We start from the raw sequence: 13,256 nt of genomic DNA on the forward strand, positions 1-13,256 counted from the left end.
ACAATTTTGCCTTGGACCAACTGCTGCATGCGCTCCCACCATATATATCAACATGTAGTTGCCATCAACTCTGACAGTTAGTCGGATCCATATAGAGGTGTTCGAACGATTAATCACATAGCAGAAATTGGGGGCGCGCTAACTGCCACACGTGTGGCAGGAAGGGAGACGCACCACACGTCTCTAATGTAAACAGATTGCCAAGTCATCGCATGCATGCATGTAGGAATTTTTTTGGATTTTCAGTTTTTAAAATGTTTTATCTCTTAAACGAAAAATCCGATTGAAAATCCATTTTCACCATTAAATCCATCGCGATGAGATCTTCGAAACTAGATCCCATATTGATATGTTTTGATGAAATTTTTTTTGGATTAAAAGTTGCCATGTCTATTGCATATGAATTGCCATGATATTTACACTGAAGTTGCCATGATATGTTTCAGCTATTTTCTTCTACATTTAAATGTAAATTTTGACATTTATAAAACGGGGAATTAAGAAACTAGACTTGCCATGAACCATAAACTAAAATTGCCATGATACGTGCACGTAAAATTGCCATGGTTCATACAAAAAATAATTTTCATGGTCAAAGTACTGGAGTTGCCATCATCAAAATACTAAAATTGCCATGATCTACAAACTAAAATTGCCACATGGCAACTTTAGTTTAAGCTCTATGGCAACTGCAGTGTAAACATCGTGGCAACTTCTGGCAAAAAAAAAAATTTCGTCGAAACATATCAACATGGGGTCTAGTTTTGCAGATCTCGTCGAGACGAATTTAATGGTGAAAACGGATTTTTAGTTCGCTTTTTTATTTAGGAGATACAACATTTTTAAGCCAAAAACTAAAAAAAATTCTGCTAATATCATTTATTCATACGTGGCAAAATGAGTGGTGATGGAGACATGTGGGCGATGTGCAAACGCCCACACGTGTGGGCGTTAACATTTCCAAAACTCAATCACCCCCGCTCCTGATCCGCCCACAAGCGCAGCGCCAGAAACAAGTTGCTTAAGTTTGAGCGACTTCGAGATTGCCTTCGCTCATAAACATTTAAACAAAGCATGACTAATGCCCTTCGTTCCCACCGCTCAGACCCGTCATTGTGAATTGTTTTCGATGTGTAGTTGTTCAAGAACAATAAAACAAGGAATGGCATTGTGCAGACATCTCCACAGTTTTTTAATATGTAGGGATCTAAGTCAATAGCCACGAGGCCTCGATCCTATTTAGCACGTAGGTCGGTCGATGATGACCAAATGCGTACCCCCCCCCTCTTCGCCGCTGCTGGGGCGGCCCAAGTAGCTCCTTTCTGGTTTTGGGAAAGTAACCTTCCCAGACCTATTTTTTGCGTTTTTCTCTTCGGGTTTCTGTTTTTTTTTTCATTTTTATTTGGATGAGTATTTTATCAAAATGCATGATTTAATAAAATCCATGATTTTTTCTAAACCCATGATATTTTCTGTATCCATAATAATTTTTCAAATTTAAGAACATTTTTGAATATGCGGTCATTTATTCAAATCATGAACATTTTTTATTTCCTGATTGGTTTTTAAAATTCACAATTTTTTTTAAAATCACGAATATTTTATAATTTTCCAAACATTTGTTTTGAAACCATCAATATATTTTGAATTCACAGACATTTTATGTTTTTTGAAAATTGTTTTTTTTAATCCCGACTTATTTTAAAGACGAAAGAAAAAAAACAAAAGGGTGCGTGGTGGGAGGGTGAGGGGTGCGCGTTGGGTGTTGGCTGGTTCGCTAGCGCATACCGTGCTAAACCGGAGGTTCCGGCCGAGCCTGCGTAGCGGCATGTAGACGAAGGGCCAGTTCTTTTGGACGGCTTTAAAAGATAAGCTGCCTCTTCCTAACTTAAAAAATAAGCCGTCTTTAAAATTTGTTGAGACTTTTAAATTAGTTATTCTATAATTAGGTTAGAAGCCTCAATAAATAAAAGAAGCGGTTTACAGAAAAACTAGAAAAGAGGCGGCTTATTTTTTAACCTGCGAAGAGAACTGGCCCGAAGACGAGAGACCGACCAGACACCGGATCTGGGCCGTCCAGACCTCGCCATCCAAGACGCCCGGCCCGAGCCCGACCCGGCTCAGCAGCACCACTATACTCTCTCCCCACGCTCCATCCCCCACCCAGCGCGAGACCTCTCCCGCAAGCAAACCCAAATCGGCCGCCGTCCCCTCTCCTCCTCCGCCCACCCCCGCCGCCGGTGCCGCCTCCTCGCGAGATCCCGACCATGGTGAGCTCCCCCTCTCCCTCCCGCCCGCCTCCGCCCCTCCCCGTCCCCCCACCCGGCCGCCGAGCTTCCCGGGGTTCCATCCCCACCGGCCTAGGGTTTCCGATCTGATCTGCTTGTTGCTGTCCTTGTGACGACGGTGATTTGTGGTGATGCAGGAGGGCAGCAGCGGCCTCGACGCGGCGATCGAGTCGCTCCTGAACACGGAGAAGCAGTGCCGCCTCGCCGGGGATGTGGCCGGCACCCGGAAGGCCGCCGTCGACATCGTCGAGCTCTGCTTCAAGGACGCCGCCTGGAAGACGCTCAACGACCAGATCGTCGTCCTCTCCAAGCGGAGGGGCCAGCTCAAACAGGTACAGCTCGCTCGCCACACCCCGCCCCTCCTCCCCCCTTCTCTGCTTCGTCTCGATTGTGTCGAACTTGAGCCTGTAGCTACGATTTGGATACTTAACCCTAGATTTATGTGGTGGAATTATGCTCAGAGAAGCTTCCCAGAGAATTGGCTGGATTAGGGTCTTCGATTAGTTCTTTATGTGATAGGAATTGGCTGTTCGGAGAAGCTAGATAGTTTTTTTTTTGAACCTTTAGCTAGATAGTTTGTTTATTGTGAGAAACTGGGATTTATGTAGTAGAAATTTGTTAGTGGTGATATGCGTGAAGGAAGTAGGTCTCAGTATGTTTTGTTCAGTTTGATGCCTTTATGTAATGCGATGTTTGCTGCATCAGTAAAGGCTCTTGAGTAAGACATGCCATATTGCCTAGTAACACCACTCCTTGCAGTGTTGATGTAAAACTATATGTCTTAATGGGACTCATGAGTTACTAACTGATTTCTTCTGTTTCTAGTGGGCTGTTTCAGCGCCAACTATTCTGTTTTCTTTGTTTATTTATAGCACATGTATGAAGTAGTTCAACAGTCAAGGCAGCAAGATTAGTCATGCACCCTAATTATTATTTTTCTTTTACTCCGTGTTTATAGTTACTGTATTTATACTGTAGGTGTAGACTTTGTTGAACAACATTGATGTTAATGTTTACTTGCAGGATCTGTTTGTTCTTATAGCTGTTTTTATGCCCATGTGTGCAATTTTTTTTTGTGAAGTCACTTGCATACACTCTAACCACGACAGCAGGTTTAGTAATTATCATTTCACTGCCTTGTTCTGATACTTGCACAAAATTACTTCGGACGAATACTTTATCACAAAGCACTAAATCAGAATGTTAAGTGATTGCATGGTTTGATTCACTAAATAACTGTTTTCCTACAGTGTTCTCTCTCTCTCTCTCTCTCTCTCTCCAAAACAGTAAGACCTTTTGTTAGACCATGTATCTTCTGCTTAATGTTCATCTTTCATCTTATTTATTGACGGATTGGACAATATGCCATTAGCAGTTAAGCACTCTTGGCTATGTCTGCAATTGATGTTGCCATTTGCTTTTGGGTTTGAGTTACGCACATATCTCACCTTCTTGTTCTTTATTATATGCAGGCTATTACTGCTGTTGTTCAGAAAGCGATGGAGTACATTGACGTGACACCAGACGTGGAGACACGTATTGAGCTTATCAAAACATTGAGCAGTGTCGCTGCTGGAAAAGTGAGAAGAATGGCTACTTTTTATTGTTTACTTCTGTAATACTTGGCTCTCAGAAACTCATTCTTGAGCATGCACTGTAGATATATGTGGAGATAGAGAGAGCTAGATTGATCAAAAGACTTGCAAAAATTAAAGAGGAGCAGGGAAAGATTGATGAAGCTGCTGAAATCATGCAGGAAGTTGCTGTAAGTTAGCCCGCTAATTAGAATTCTTGATAAGCTGTTCATCCACTATAATCATGATGTGCTTGTTTTGCTGGTGCTCTTATCTGGCAACCTTTAACTTTTTTTCTCAACTAACAACTAAAAATTTGACCCTCAGGTTGAAACATTTGGCTCGATGGCAAAGACAGAGAAACTTGCATTCATTCTGGAGCAGGTAAGTTGGCAATTGGCAATAATAGAACTTTGAAGGGTCACAGAGAAGATTGCATTCTTAAAAAACCTTTCTATATCATGGCTGCAGGTTCGGCTATGCCTGGATCGTCAAGATTATGTGCGCGCACAAATTTTATCCAGGAAGATTAGCCCTAGGGTCTTTGATGCGGATACATCAAAGGACAAAAAGAAGCCAAAGGAAGGCGATAATATGGTTCAGGAAGCCCCTGCAGATGTACCTTCACTCTTAGAACTGAAGCGCATCTACTATGAACTGATGATTCGGTATGCAGTTCTTCTTAGTGTGACTTAACCATGATAAGTTCAAATATCTTTTCTTGTAATATGTATCAAGTTATTGCAACTTTTTTATTAGATAAAGTAAATATCATAATTTTTAGTTTACTTGACAGATAGTAACAGTAATTACGGAACATAATGTTAATATATGCCTGGACAATCAAGACAACATATTTAATATTTTTTCATATACTTCAATTCTTCAACTGACATTTTGTCTGTCATTACTGCAACCTGTGATCTGTTTATCATTAGAAAGCTTGTTCAAAATTCTGCCTTTTCCTGTTAGGTATTCTACATGTATGTGTTCTATTTGCATGGTCATGTCATGGATACTGCTTGAATGCCTACCTGTAGATTGCAACGATTTCCAATTTAGGGGCTACAGTTGTAAAGTCAACCTATTATTGTGATTCCCTATTTGAACTGCTTGATAGGGGAAAATAAATTCCCAATTTGAACTGTTTGATAGTTGAATTTGTCATTCTGTTGAGTATTTTACATATTTAGTTGTCAATCGTGATTTCTCACTGTCTTTCTCTTTTCAGCTATTACTCACATAACAATGATTACCTGGAAATCTGCCGTTGCTACAAGTCGATCTATGAAATTCCATCAATAAAAGAGGATCCAGCAAAGTGGACACCGGTAATCTCTCACTCACCTCTTTGCGATTGCACGTTTGCCTTGTGCATACCTAAATTTATCTGACTGCCTGATTCCATTTGTAGATTCTTAGGAAGATCTGTTGGTTCTTGGTGCTGGCACCTCATGATCCAATGCAGTCAAGCCTTCTCAATGCTACACTAGAGGATAAAAACCTTTCTGAGATCCCAAATTTCAGGTACCATTGCATGCCTTTTAGGTTTAGGAATTCTGATTTACACCATACAGGCCTTGCCTAATGCTCACTTGTTTGTGTGGAAACAGATTACTACTGAAGCAAGTTGTTACTATGGAGGTGATCCAGTGGACAAAGTTGTGGGAATTCTTCAAGGATGAATACGAGAACGAGAAGAATCTCCTTGGAGGAGCTTTAGGCACAAAAGCTGCGGAGGATTTGAAGCTGAGGATCATTGAACATGTATTGCTTTCTTGGCATTCACTATATGTTTTATTCAGTTATTTCTTTGTGCTTGTCAATTGAGCTTCGGTTCATGGTCTGTCCAGAATATCTTGGTTGTTTCAAAGTACTATTCGAGGATTACCCTGAAGAGGCTGGCGGATCTTCTTTGCTTGAGCCTGCAGGTCTGTATTTCCTACTTTAAGCTAGCACTGCACTACCTTGTTTTCATCAATCCTCTGTTGATATAGGTATATATGGTGTATGCAGTATCAAATAACTTGTTCCAAATTGTCCTTTTACAGGAGGCGGAGAAGCATATCTCGGACATGGTGAACTCAAAGGCTCTGATTGCCAAGATCGACAGACCGATGGGGATCGTGTCCTTCCGGACGGCCCAGGACAGCAACGGGGTGCTCAACTCGTGGGCGTCGAACCTGGAGAAGCTCCTGGACCTGGTGGAGAAGAGCTGCCACCAAATACACAAGGAGACGATGATCCACAAGGCGGTGTTGAAAGCCTGAAGTGAACCATTTTGAACTGAATGGCCTTGTTTAGGTTGTGTGCGTAGTAGACTTTCTGTGGATCTGAATTCACTTTCACTGTATGGGTAAAACTATTCTCTCTGCTCAAGTGGGCGTCGCCTGTTTGCTTTGGGAACTTGTGTGCGAACCGGTCTGGAAATACTGTAACCACAGGGAATGACGAATACTATTTGCTGTATTTTTCTGAATATTATTTCTATTCTTTGGTATCCGCTCTTCCGGAGCTTAGACCCAGTTTCTGTATGATTTGCTGGGAGACACGCTTGTTCTGTTTTGATTGGTATCGATTTGTACCGAGCATTTGCAAATTTTTACTTGCTCTGTTCATGTAAAGTTTACACGGCTGGGAGCTGTAAGCCCGTAACCATTTGGCCTTTTGCTTGCATCGTCATTGCATTGCTGGAGGAAAGACCGGGCTGATAGAAGACTCAAAATGCGTCCAATCGTTTCCTGTTTTCTTTGTTTGCAACCGTGAAGGTTCTTGAGATATTGCAGAACTATGAGCGGTTCCCAATCCAATACAAGACCCAGAAGCCACCAAGTAATAAAATCAGCCTTTTTTTGCTTGCGAGATATCCGATTCAAGCTACCACGTACCTTTTCTAGCCCTGTTGGGTGTGATTCACCTAGTTGGTTCTGAAATTACAGGTGGTTCTTGGTTTCTTTTGGACCGTAAGGTACATCGCTTCTACCGGAGTGACGGGTATCAGTGGCAGAAAAGGATGGATGGGAAGAGCGATTATGAAGCCCATGAGTACCTTGAGGTTCTGTTCAATGTTTATCTTGTCTATTAATAAGAGTTGAAGTGTTAATCATATATGTTTTGGCCGCGAACATCTGGGAAAGCCAATAAACAGTTGGGATCATTGTTGTTATGGCTGAATCAGGTGAGCTGGATAACTAATATGCTTTCCTCTTTTGACACTGGAAATTTCAGGTTGATAATGTACGTGCACTGAATTGCTACTCTGGTCATGTAGAAAAAAAACCTACATTCCAGAGGCGGATATATTGGACGCTTGAACCGTAAGAAATCTGTTTAATTGTAGGAAGAATATGTTATGTGCTGTACTCTATGCTTTCAATTCTTAAAGGCTTCGCATAAGCTTTTGTTGTGCTCGGGTGTTTTAAAATTAGGAGTGCTTCTTAGAACATAACCGCATAGCAACTTTGTCTGCATGCTCCGCATGGGGGATCTTTTAATGGGAACCCAGAGGGAAACTTATAAACATTCCATTGCCACATGGAGTTTTCTTCTCTTGCGCTAGGGTAAAGCCTGTTGCATTTGTTCCTATTCACAAGTTATTTTGTCTATGGTTATTGCTTTGAAGTTTCAGCATACATCTGAGATGTTCCCAACAACTAGAAACCACCATTCTAGTTTTTTCATCCTCTCTTTTTTTTTTCTTTTGTAGGAACAACCTTGTTATAATATCTGATGGGCTTACTTGCCTAGAGTTAATACTTATGGATGATTTGCAATAGGTTTCGAAGTAGAGTATAAATTATATTTTGGGATCTTTATCCCAACAAATTTGGGATCTTTGCACTACAATGATGAAATTAATATGTTGGTACTCTAAAATAATTACATTGTAGCACAACATTGAAAAGGAAGGAAGTTCATTGCGATCTGCCTTTGTTTCTATTTTCCAAAAGTCTACATATTAATTCATAGTTTCGTCTAATAGTTCCAGAATAAATTTGATTTTTTTGTCTTATAAAAATCTTGAAATTAATCCAAAAGTGCTATTGAAATTGTATACGCGCAATCCCTTGTTAACCCAAGAACTTCTTTATGCAGACAAAACCCACACTCAACCATATGCCATTACAACATTTGAAAGACATTACTAACAACTTCTGCAATGGGAGAATACTTGGTAGAGGTGGTTATGGTGTGGTATATAAGGTAATGTTAAAGCATATATGTTTTTGTTTTTTTAAGTTTAAAACATATAATTGATCAAAAAATACATATAGCATTAATAAGAGTCTTTAAGCAGGGGGTGCTAGAAAACGGGAAAATGGTCGCAGTGAAGAAGATTGTGCAGTCAGTGTCAAGCTCACATGAGCAATTTGAGAATGAGGTTAATCTTCTTATGAAACTAAAGCACCCAAATATAGTGTGACTACTAGGCTACTGCTATGAAACACAACATTTGCGTAAACTTCATGAAGGAAAGTTCTTTTTTGTTTGGTACACTGAATGTTTGCTTTGTTTGGAGTATTTGCCTAAGGGAAGTCTTGATAAGTACATTTCAGGTATGGCATTTAATAGTTCTTCTTTCTTTATTTTTCATCTCTCTTTCAGCTTGCAATTTTTGTGGTTTAATCATAGTTCCTGAAAACTGTGTTCATATGAACAAAAGGAAAGAGAGTATATAATGTAAATCTTGATTTTTTCTATATATAGAGCACACAAATAATAACTGATTTTATATTTTAAGACATCATCTATGAAATTCTCATGTTTTACGTACAAATGCAGATGCATCTTCTGGACTTGATTGGCCCACACGCCTCAAAATAATCGAGGGGATTTCCTATGGGCTACAGTACCTCCACGAGCAATCTGATGGTCCCATTATTCACTTGGATCTAAAACCTGCGAATGTATTGCTTGATGAAGATATGATACCCAAAATTACAGACTTTGGTCTGTCAAGACTGTTTGATCAAAAACAAACTATTCACACCGCAATTACTATTGGAACATTGTAAGTGAACCACCTCTTCATAATCCATTGCTTTAAGTAATCAATGAAATATGTTTTCTCCTTCCCCTAACGCTTTACATTCACCCATTCATGTTAATGCAGAGGTTATATGCCGCCGGAATACCTATGAGGTATAATCACACCTATGTCAGACATATTTGGTTTGGGTGTAATTATCATGGAGGTAATAACGGGACACAGGGACTACCCATATGATATTAGAAAATCTTCCACGGAATTCATCGAGTGTGTAAGGCACATCTGTATAAACTTTTGAGGCCCACTTTCCTAAAGACCATGTCACGTGTTACCACTGTATAGTAAATTCCATATTTGTGTTCTGATTTCACAGGAACTTCAAAAATGGACAAATGCACTGCAAAAAGAACCAGGGTATACATCACTTGAAATGGATTGCCAACAAATAATAAGATGCATTCAGATAGGTCTAATTTGCGTGAATCCTGAGCGTACCAAAAGACCTACAATGAAGAAAATTATTGATATGCTTCAAGGGTTGGAAAGTATGGATTGGTATATTAGCAATGAGGTAACATCACTTGGAGCCAATGTATCATAGCATCAGGGTATTCTGTTAGATATGATGTATTAGTCTCCTTTTCCTACCCTAGAGAGTACAAAACATTACATTTATATACTTGTACCTAGAAAGTGGAAAATGCTATAACATCTTCTAAATTCTCGTTTACATTGAAAATAGAACCTTGTCTCTAGGACTAAGCTATTGTGCTTAATGCATACCCTGTATGCCACTTTGTAACTTGAATTCCCATTAGCATTCCTGCATTTTACAAAAACTGCTTTCAAATTAATCGATAGTCCAAGGGAATGGTTTCAGAGTCCAATGTTTATTTTGGAGGGTTTAGGACAAAAATTGGACTCACGTAAAGTTCAAGGTGTGAAAATGGACTTTTTGTCAGTTAAATTAATTTTTGAATTCATGTGTTGCTTAAAATATGGATGTTAACAATATATATTACCGCCAATGGTTCTTGGAAAAGTTATAATTTTAGACATATGTAATGTCAAACTGTCGGGGTACTGATCCACGAACACCTATGGGACCGGCGGGCCGAGTCCCTTTTGATTCGGCGGGGGCGGAGGTCGTGCAAAGAGCGGATCGAGGCGAAGCACGCGAGCAGTTTACCCAGGTTCGGGCCGCACGGATGCGTAAAACCCTACTCCTGCTTTGTGGTTTGTATTGAGTTCTTTCTTGGGAGCGCGGAGTGCTACAGTACACACCAGCAGCTACCGAGACCGAGCGTGAGTGTTTTGCGAACTGACCCCCCCTTATGTTGCGCATGGGCCTCCTTTTATATGCTCAAGGGGTCACCGACAGGTGGCAACGGAGGCAAGGGGTAGAAATGGAAAGGTGCTGCGGTAGGCACAGCTATCTACTACAGTGTATCATACCTAACCCTGACGGCAGGGGACAAGGACATTAAATGCCCGTCTGTGTCGCCTAAACAGTGCATAAAGGGACCGTCAGGGGCGTCACCGCTCGCCACGATGGCGATCTTGTCAGCGCCGCTTGCCACCGCGCACCGCAAGCTGCACAGCCTCCCGCCACGTACGCCTGGAAGGGTCCCAGAGCGACACGTTGGTGGATGTGCTGGAGCGCGGGCACAGTGGGGTCTTGCCGCGGCAAGTGCCTCGCCGCGGTCGTTGTCTTGTCACGCCCGGGAGCTTGTCGCTCACCGGGCCTTGCCGGGACGCGGGGCGCGTCGCGGCAAGTTCCTTGAGATGCCTTGGGCGGCCTTCCCGGCAAGCTCCTCTTGCTGGGGTCTTGAGGTGCCTTAGTTGGCCTTCCCGGCAAGCTCCTCTTGCCGGGGTCTTGTCTCCTTGAATGGCTCCAGGGGAACCACGGAGGACTTTGGCGGTCACCCGGCAAGCCTTGCCGCGGGATGCTGCGACTACCCGTGCACAAGTTCGGGATACTAGGGTACCCCTACTCTAGTACACCGACAGAAGCCCCCGGGCCTGGGCCATACACGGTGCCGAGCGCTGTTGGGCCAGGCCCAAAACAGGGTACGGGCACGCGCGGCCTAGGTTACGCCGTATCTCACTCCGTATCCACCGCGCCCTCCCCGAACGGCACGCGTTGAATGCGGCGTCGTGGGAGAGGTCATGGGTGGTTACTTTATTCGGAAATGCGGAACGTCCGCCCCCTCCCTCTTTATAAGTAGGGGAAACAGAGGCAGTTCGCACATTCGCCCGTTGCTGCTTCCAATCTCAGAAATCTCCGCCGCTCCCTCGTCTTCCCAAAGCTGAGAGAGAGAGAGAGAGAGCAGCGCTCCGCCCCCCATCGCCGCCAGCACCACCAACGCCGTCGACCTCCTCCACTGCTTCCGCCATGGCCCCAAAAGCCGACAAGGGGAAGGTCGTGAAGTCGACCGAGGTGCAGCGGCTCGCGGCGCTGCGGAAGGAGCGGGCCGTCTTCCCCCCCAAGCTTGGCGCGAAGGAGCTGAGGGAGAACTACTACCTTTTCTGGTCGGCGGAGACGCGAGCGCATCCGCGCACGAAGGTACTCCCCGCCGCTGCTTGGAAGAAAGCCCCAAACGGATACCCTTTCTTCGCATTGTTCTTCTACTGCGGGCTCTGCCCGCCTTTCTCTGAATTCTTCTGCGACATCATGAATACCTACGGATTCCACCTCATTGACTTCACCCCCAACGCCGTTCTGACCATGGCAGTTTTTGCACACCTCTGCGAAAACTTTGTCGGAGTCCTTCCCAACGTAGCCCTCTTCCGCCACTTCTTCATACCCCGAGTAGAGAGAGGAGAGCCACTATCCGGCGGAATCGCTTGGATCTCGAGGGCCGGCAAGAAAGAGACCTATCTGGAGGGAGAATTCCGCGGCAAGTGGGAGGAGTGGAGAGCAGATTGGTGCTGGATTGACGAGGAGAGCCCGCAGCCATTCATCACTCGGCGCCAAACCCCAGTAGCACGCGGCAGCGATTGGAGTGACGTGGCCCCGGAAGACGACAGGCTGAAGATTGCCGTCACCAAGATCCTGCGCCTCAGGCTTGCCGGGCTTACTGTAGGCGCTGTTGGCGCAGACTTTCTTCGCCGCCGCATCGCCCCCCCTGCAGGAACGGGGGAGGCCCACTTGGGAGTTCAAGAACGCGGCAGACATCATGAGGCTGCGGCCGGGCCTCAATTTTAACTTCACAGTTCTGGAGCTCAACGTGATGCTGCAGGAGCTGTTCAAGTATAATCCCCAACATCCTGAGGTTTTCAGGTTGCCGGGGGGCGTCGTTCCGTTGTGCAACAATTCCTCGCTCGACCGCATCCGTGCAATGATGCCGGAGTGCGACTCGCATGGAATTGTGCCAACTTGGCAGGAGCCTGCAGACGACGTCGTGCAGCAGTTCTTCGACGACTTGGTGGAAGTGCCAATCCGCTCCGACGAGAAGGACAGCCTCACCCGCGACACCACCGATGCAGAGATGGCGCTCATTGCCACTAGGCTGGAAGAGGCAGCGGCAGCCGCAGCCGCGGGCGAGTTTGGATTCACCGTGGAGGAGGCAGATGCAGCGGAAGCGGCAAGCCGTGCCGAGCGAGGGGAGCCCGCCGGCAAGAGGGAGCTTGCCGGGCGTGATGCCGAGCCGAGCGAGCCCGCCAAGGGCATGAGCGGCTCGTTGGAAATCAACTCCTCTTCCTCCTCATCTTCGGGCAGCTCGCCGCAAGCAGAGCCTCCGTCCCCACCAAGAAGGCGTCTCCGCAAGGCCGGTGACGTGGCGGAGCGTCAAGCGGGTCAACAGTCGCCACGCCGCGTGACACGCTCCACCGCGGCAAACACCGTTGCCGCGGGAGCGCCCCATGCTGCGACGACAACTAGAGCGGAGTCTAGCCGGACCACCACTTCAGTTCCTGCTGCTGCTCACGCCGCGCCGACAGCCGGAGCGGGGTCGTCTCAGACCGCCGCCACTGCTCCCGCCAAGCGGCCAAGGGAAGCTTCTCCTCCGCCTCCTCGCGCCGGTCTTCGACTTCTCCGCGTTCAGCTCCGACGAGGAAGAAGAAGAAGAGTAAGCTTCTCTTGCTGTACTTGCTGTTCTTCAACTCTTGCTGTTTTGTCTTGTGACTCACTTGCTTTTCTCTGAACTTGTTCCTCTTTAGGACTCTGGCCCAGAGAGCAGCAAAGAGGGCCAAGGTTCCGGTGATCGTCATCGAGGACGAACCCACAGCGACGATGGGGGGCGCGCCCGAGACAATCTTGCCAGACCCAGCAACCCTTCTCCAGAGTAGCCCCCAGCGTAAGTATATGATTTACTTTCCGCTGCGAGGTGCGCATGGGTACTTGTCTTTGCCGATATCTGCTTGTTGATTTATGTAGGAGCCGAGCAGCCCCACCAGGAGCCA

At 45.1% G+C, this 13,256-nt stretch overlaps 1 protein-coding gene and 1 long non-coding RNA gene across 3 annotated transcripts; both read left to right on the forward strand.

The window, feature by feature from the left end:
• The first annotated feature begins 2,138 nt into the window (after window positions 1-2,138).
• LOC119287356 (26S proteasome non-ATPase regulatory subunit 12 homolog A-like) lies at window positions 2,139-6,432 on the forward strand. Of its 2 annotated transcripts, XM_037566897.1 has the most exons (11): window positions 2,139-2,270; window positions 2,426-2,620; window positions 3,761-3,868; window positions 3,949-4,053; window positions 4,190-4,246; window positions 4,334-4,530; window positions 5,094-5,193; window positions 5,277-5,389; window positions 5,476-5,629; window positions 5,716-5,793; window positions 5,914-6,432. In XM_037566897.1, the coding sequence occupies exons 1-11, from the start codon at window positions 2,268-2,270 to the stop codon at window positions 6,130-6,132; spliced, it is 1,329 nt and encodes a 442-aa protein (XP_037422794.1). In that variant the 5' UTR covers window positions 2,139-2,267; the 3' UTR covers window positions 6,133-6,432. The 2 variants fall into 2 exon arrangements, with proteins under 2 accessions (XP_037422794.1, XP_037422793.1); XM_037566896.1 differs by lacking the exon at window positions 2,139-2,270 and having other exon boundaries at window positions 2,420-2,620.
• Window positions 6,433-6,714: 282 nt separating this feature from the next.
• Window positions 6,715-9,660, forward strand: LOC119287357. The gene is made up of 7 exons (XR_005140819.1): window positions 6,715-6,917; window positions 7,091-7,179; window positions 7,958-8,065; window positions 8,160-8,418; window positions 8,645-8,873; window positions 8,976-9,123; window positions 9,226-9,660. It is a non-coding gene; the product is annotated as an uncharacterized LOC119287357 (long non-coding RNA).
• Window positions 9,661-13,256: the final 3,596 nt, after the last annotated feature.

The sequence above is a fragment of the Triticum dicoccoides genome, chromosome 4A, assembly GCF_002162155.2.
Source record: "Triticum dicoccoides isolate Atlit2015 ecotype Zavitan chromosome 4A, WEW_v2.0, whole genome shotgun sequence".
Classification (NCBI taxonomy): domain Eukaryota; kingdom Viridiplantae; phylum Streptophyta; class Magnoliopsida; order Poales; family Poaceae; genus Triticum; species Triticum dicoccoides.

Bases quoted from the DNA above. Each gene is read 5' to 3' on its own strand.
- LOC119287356 (XM_037566896.1), top strand. From the start codon at position 2,420: ATGCAGGAGGGCAGCAGCGGCCTCGACGCGGCGATCGAGTCGCTCCTG. The intron at 4,054-4,189 runs GTAAGTTAGCCC...TTTGACCCTCAG, and splicing joins AAATCATGCAGGAAGTTGCT to GTTGAAACATTTGGCTCGAT. The intron at 5,390-5,475 runs GTACCATTGCAT...GTGTGGAAACAG, and splicing joins TCTGAGATCCCAAATTTCAG to ATTACTACTGAAGCAAGTTG.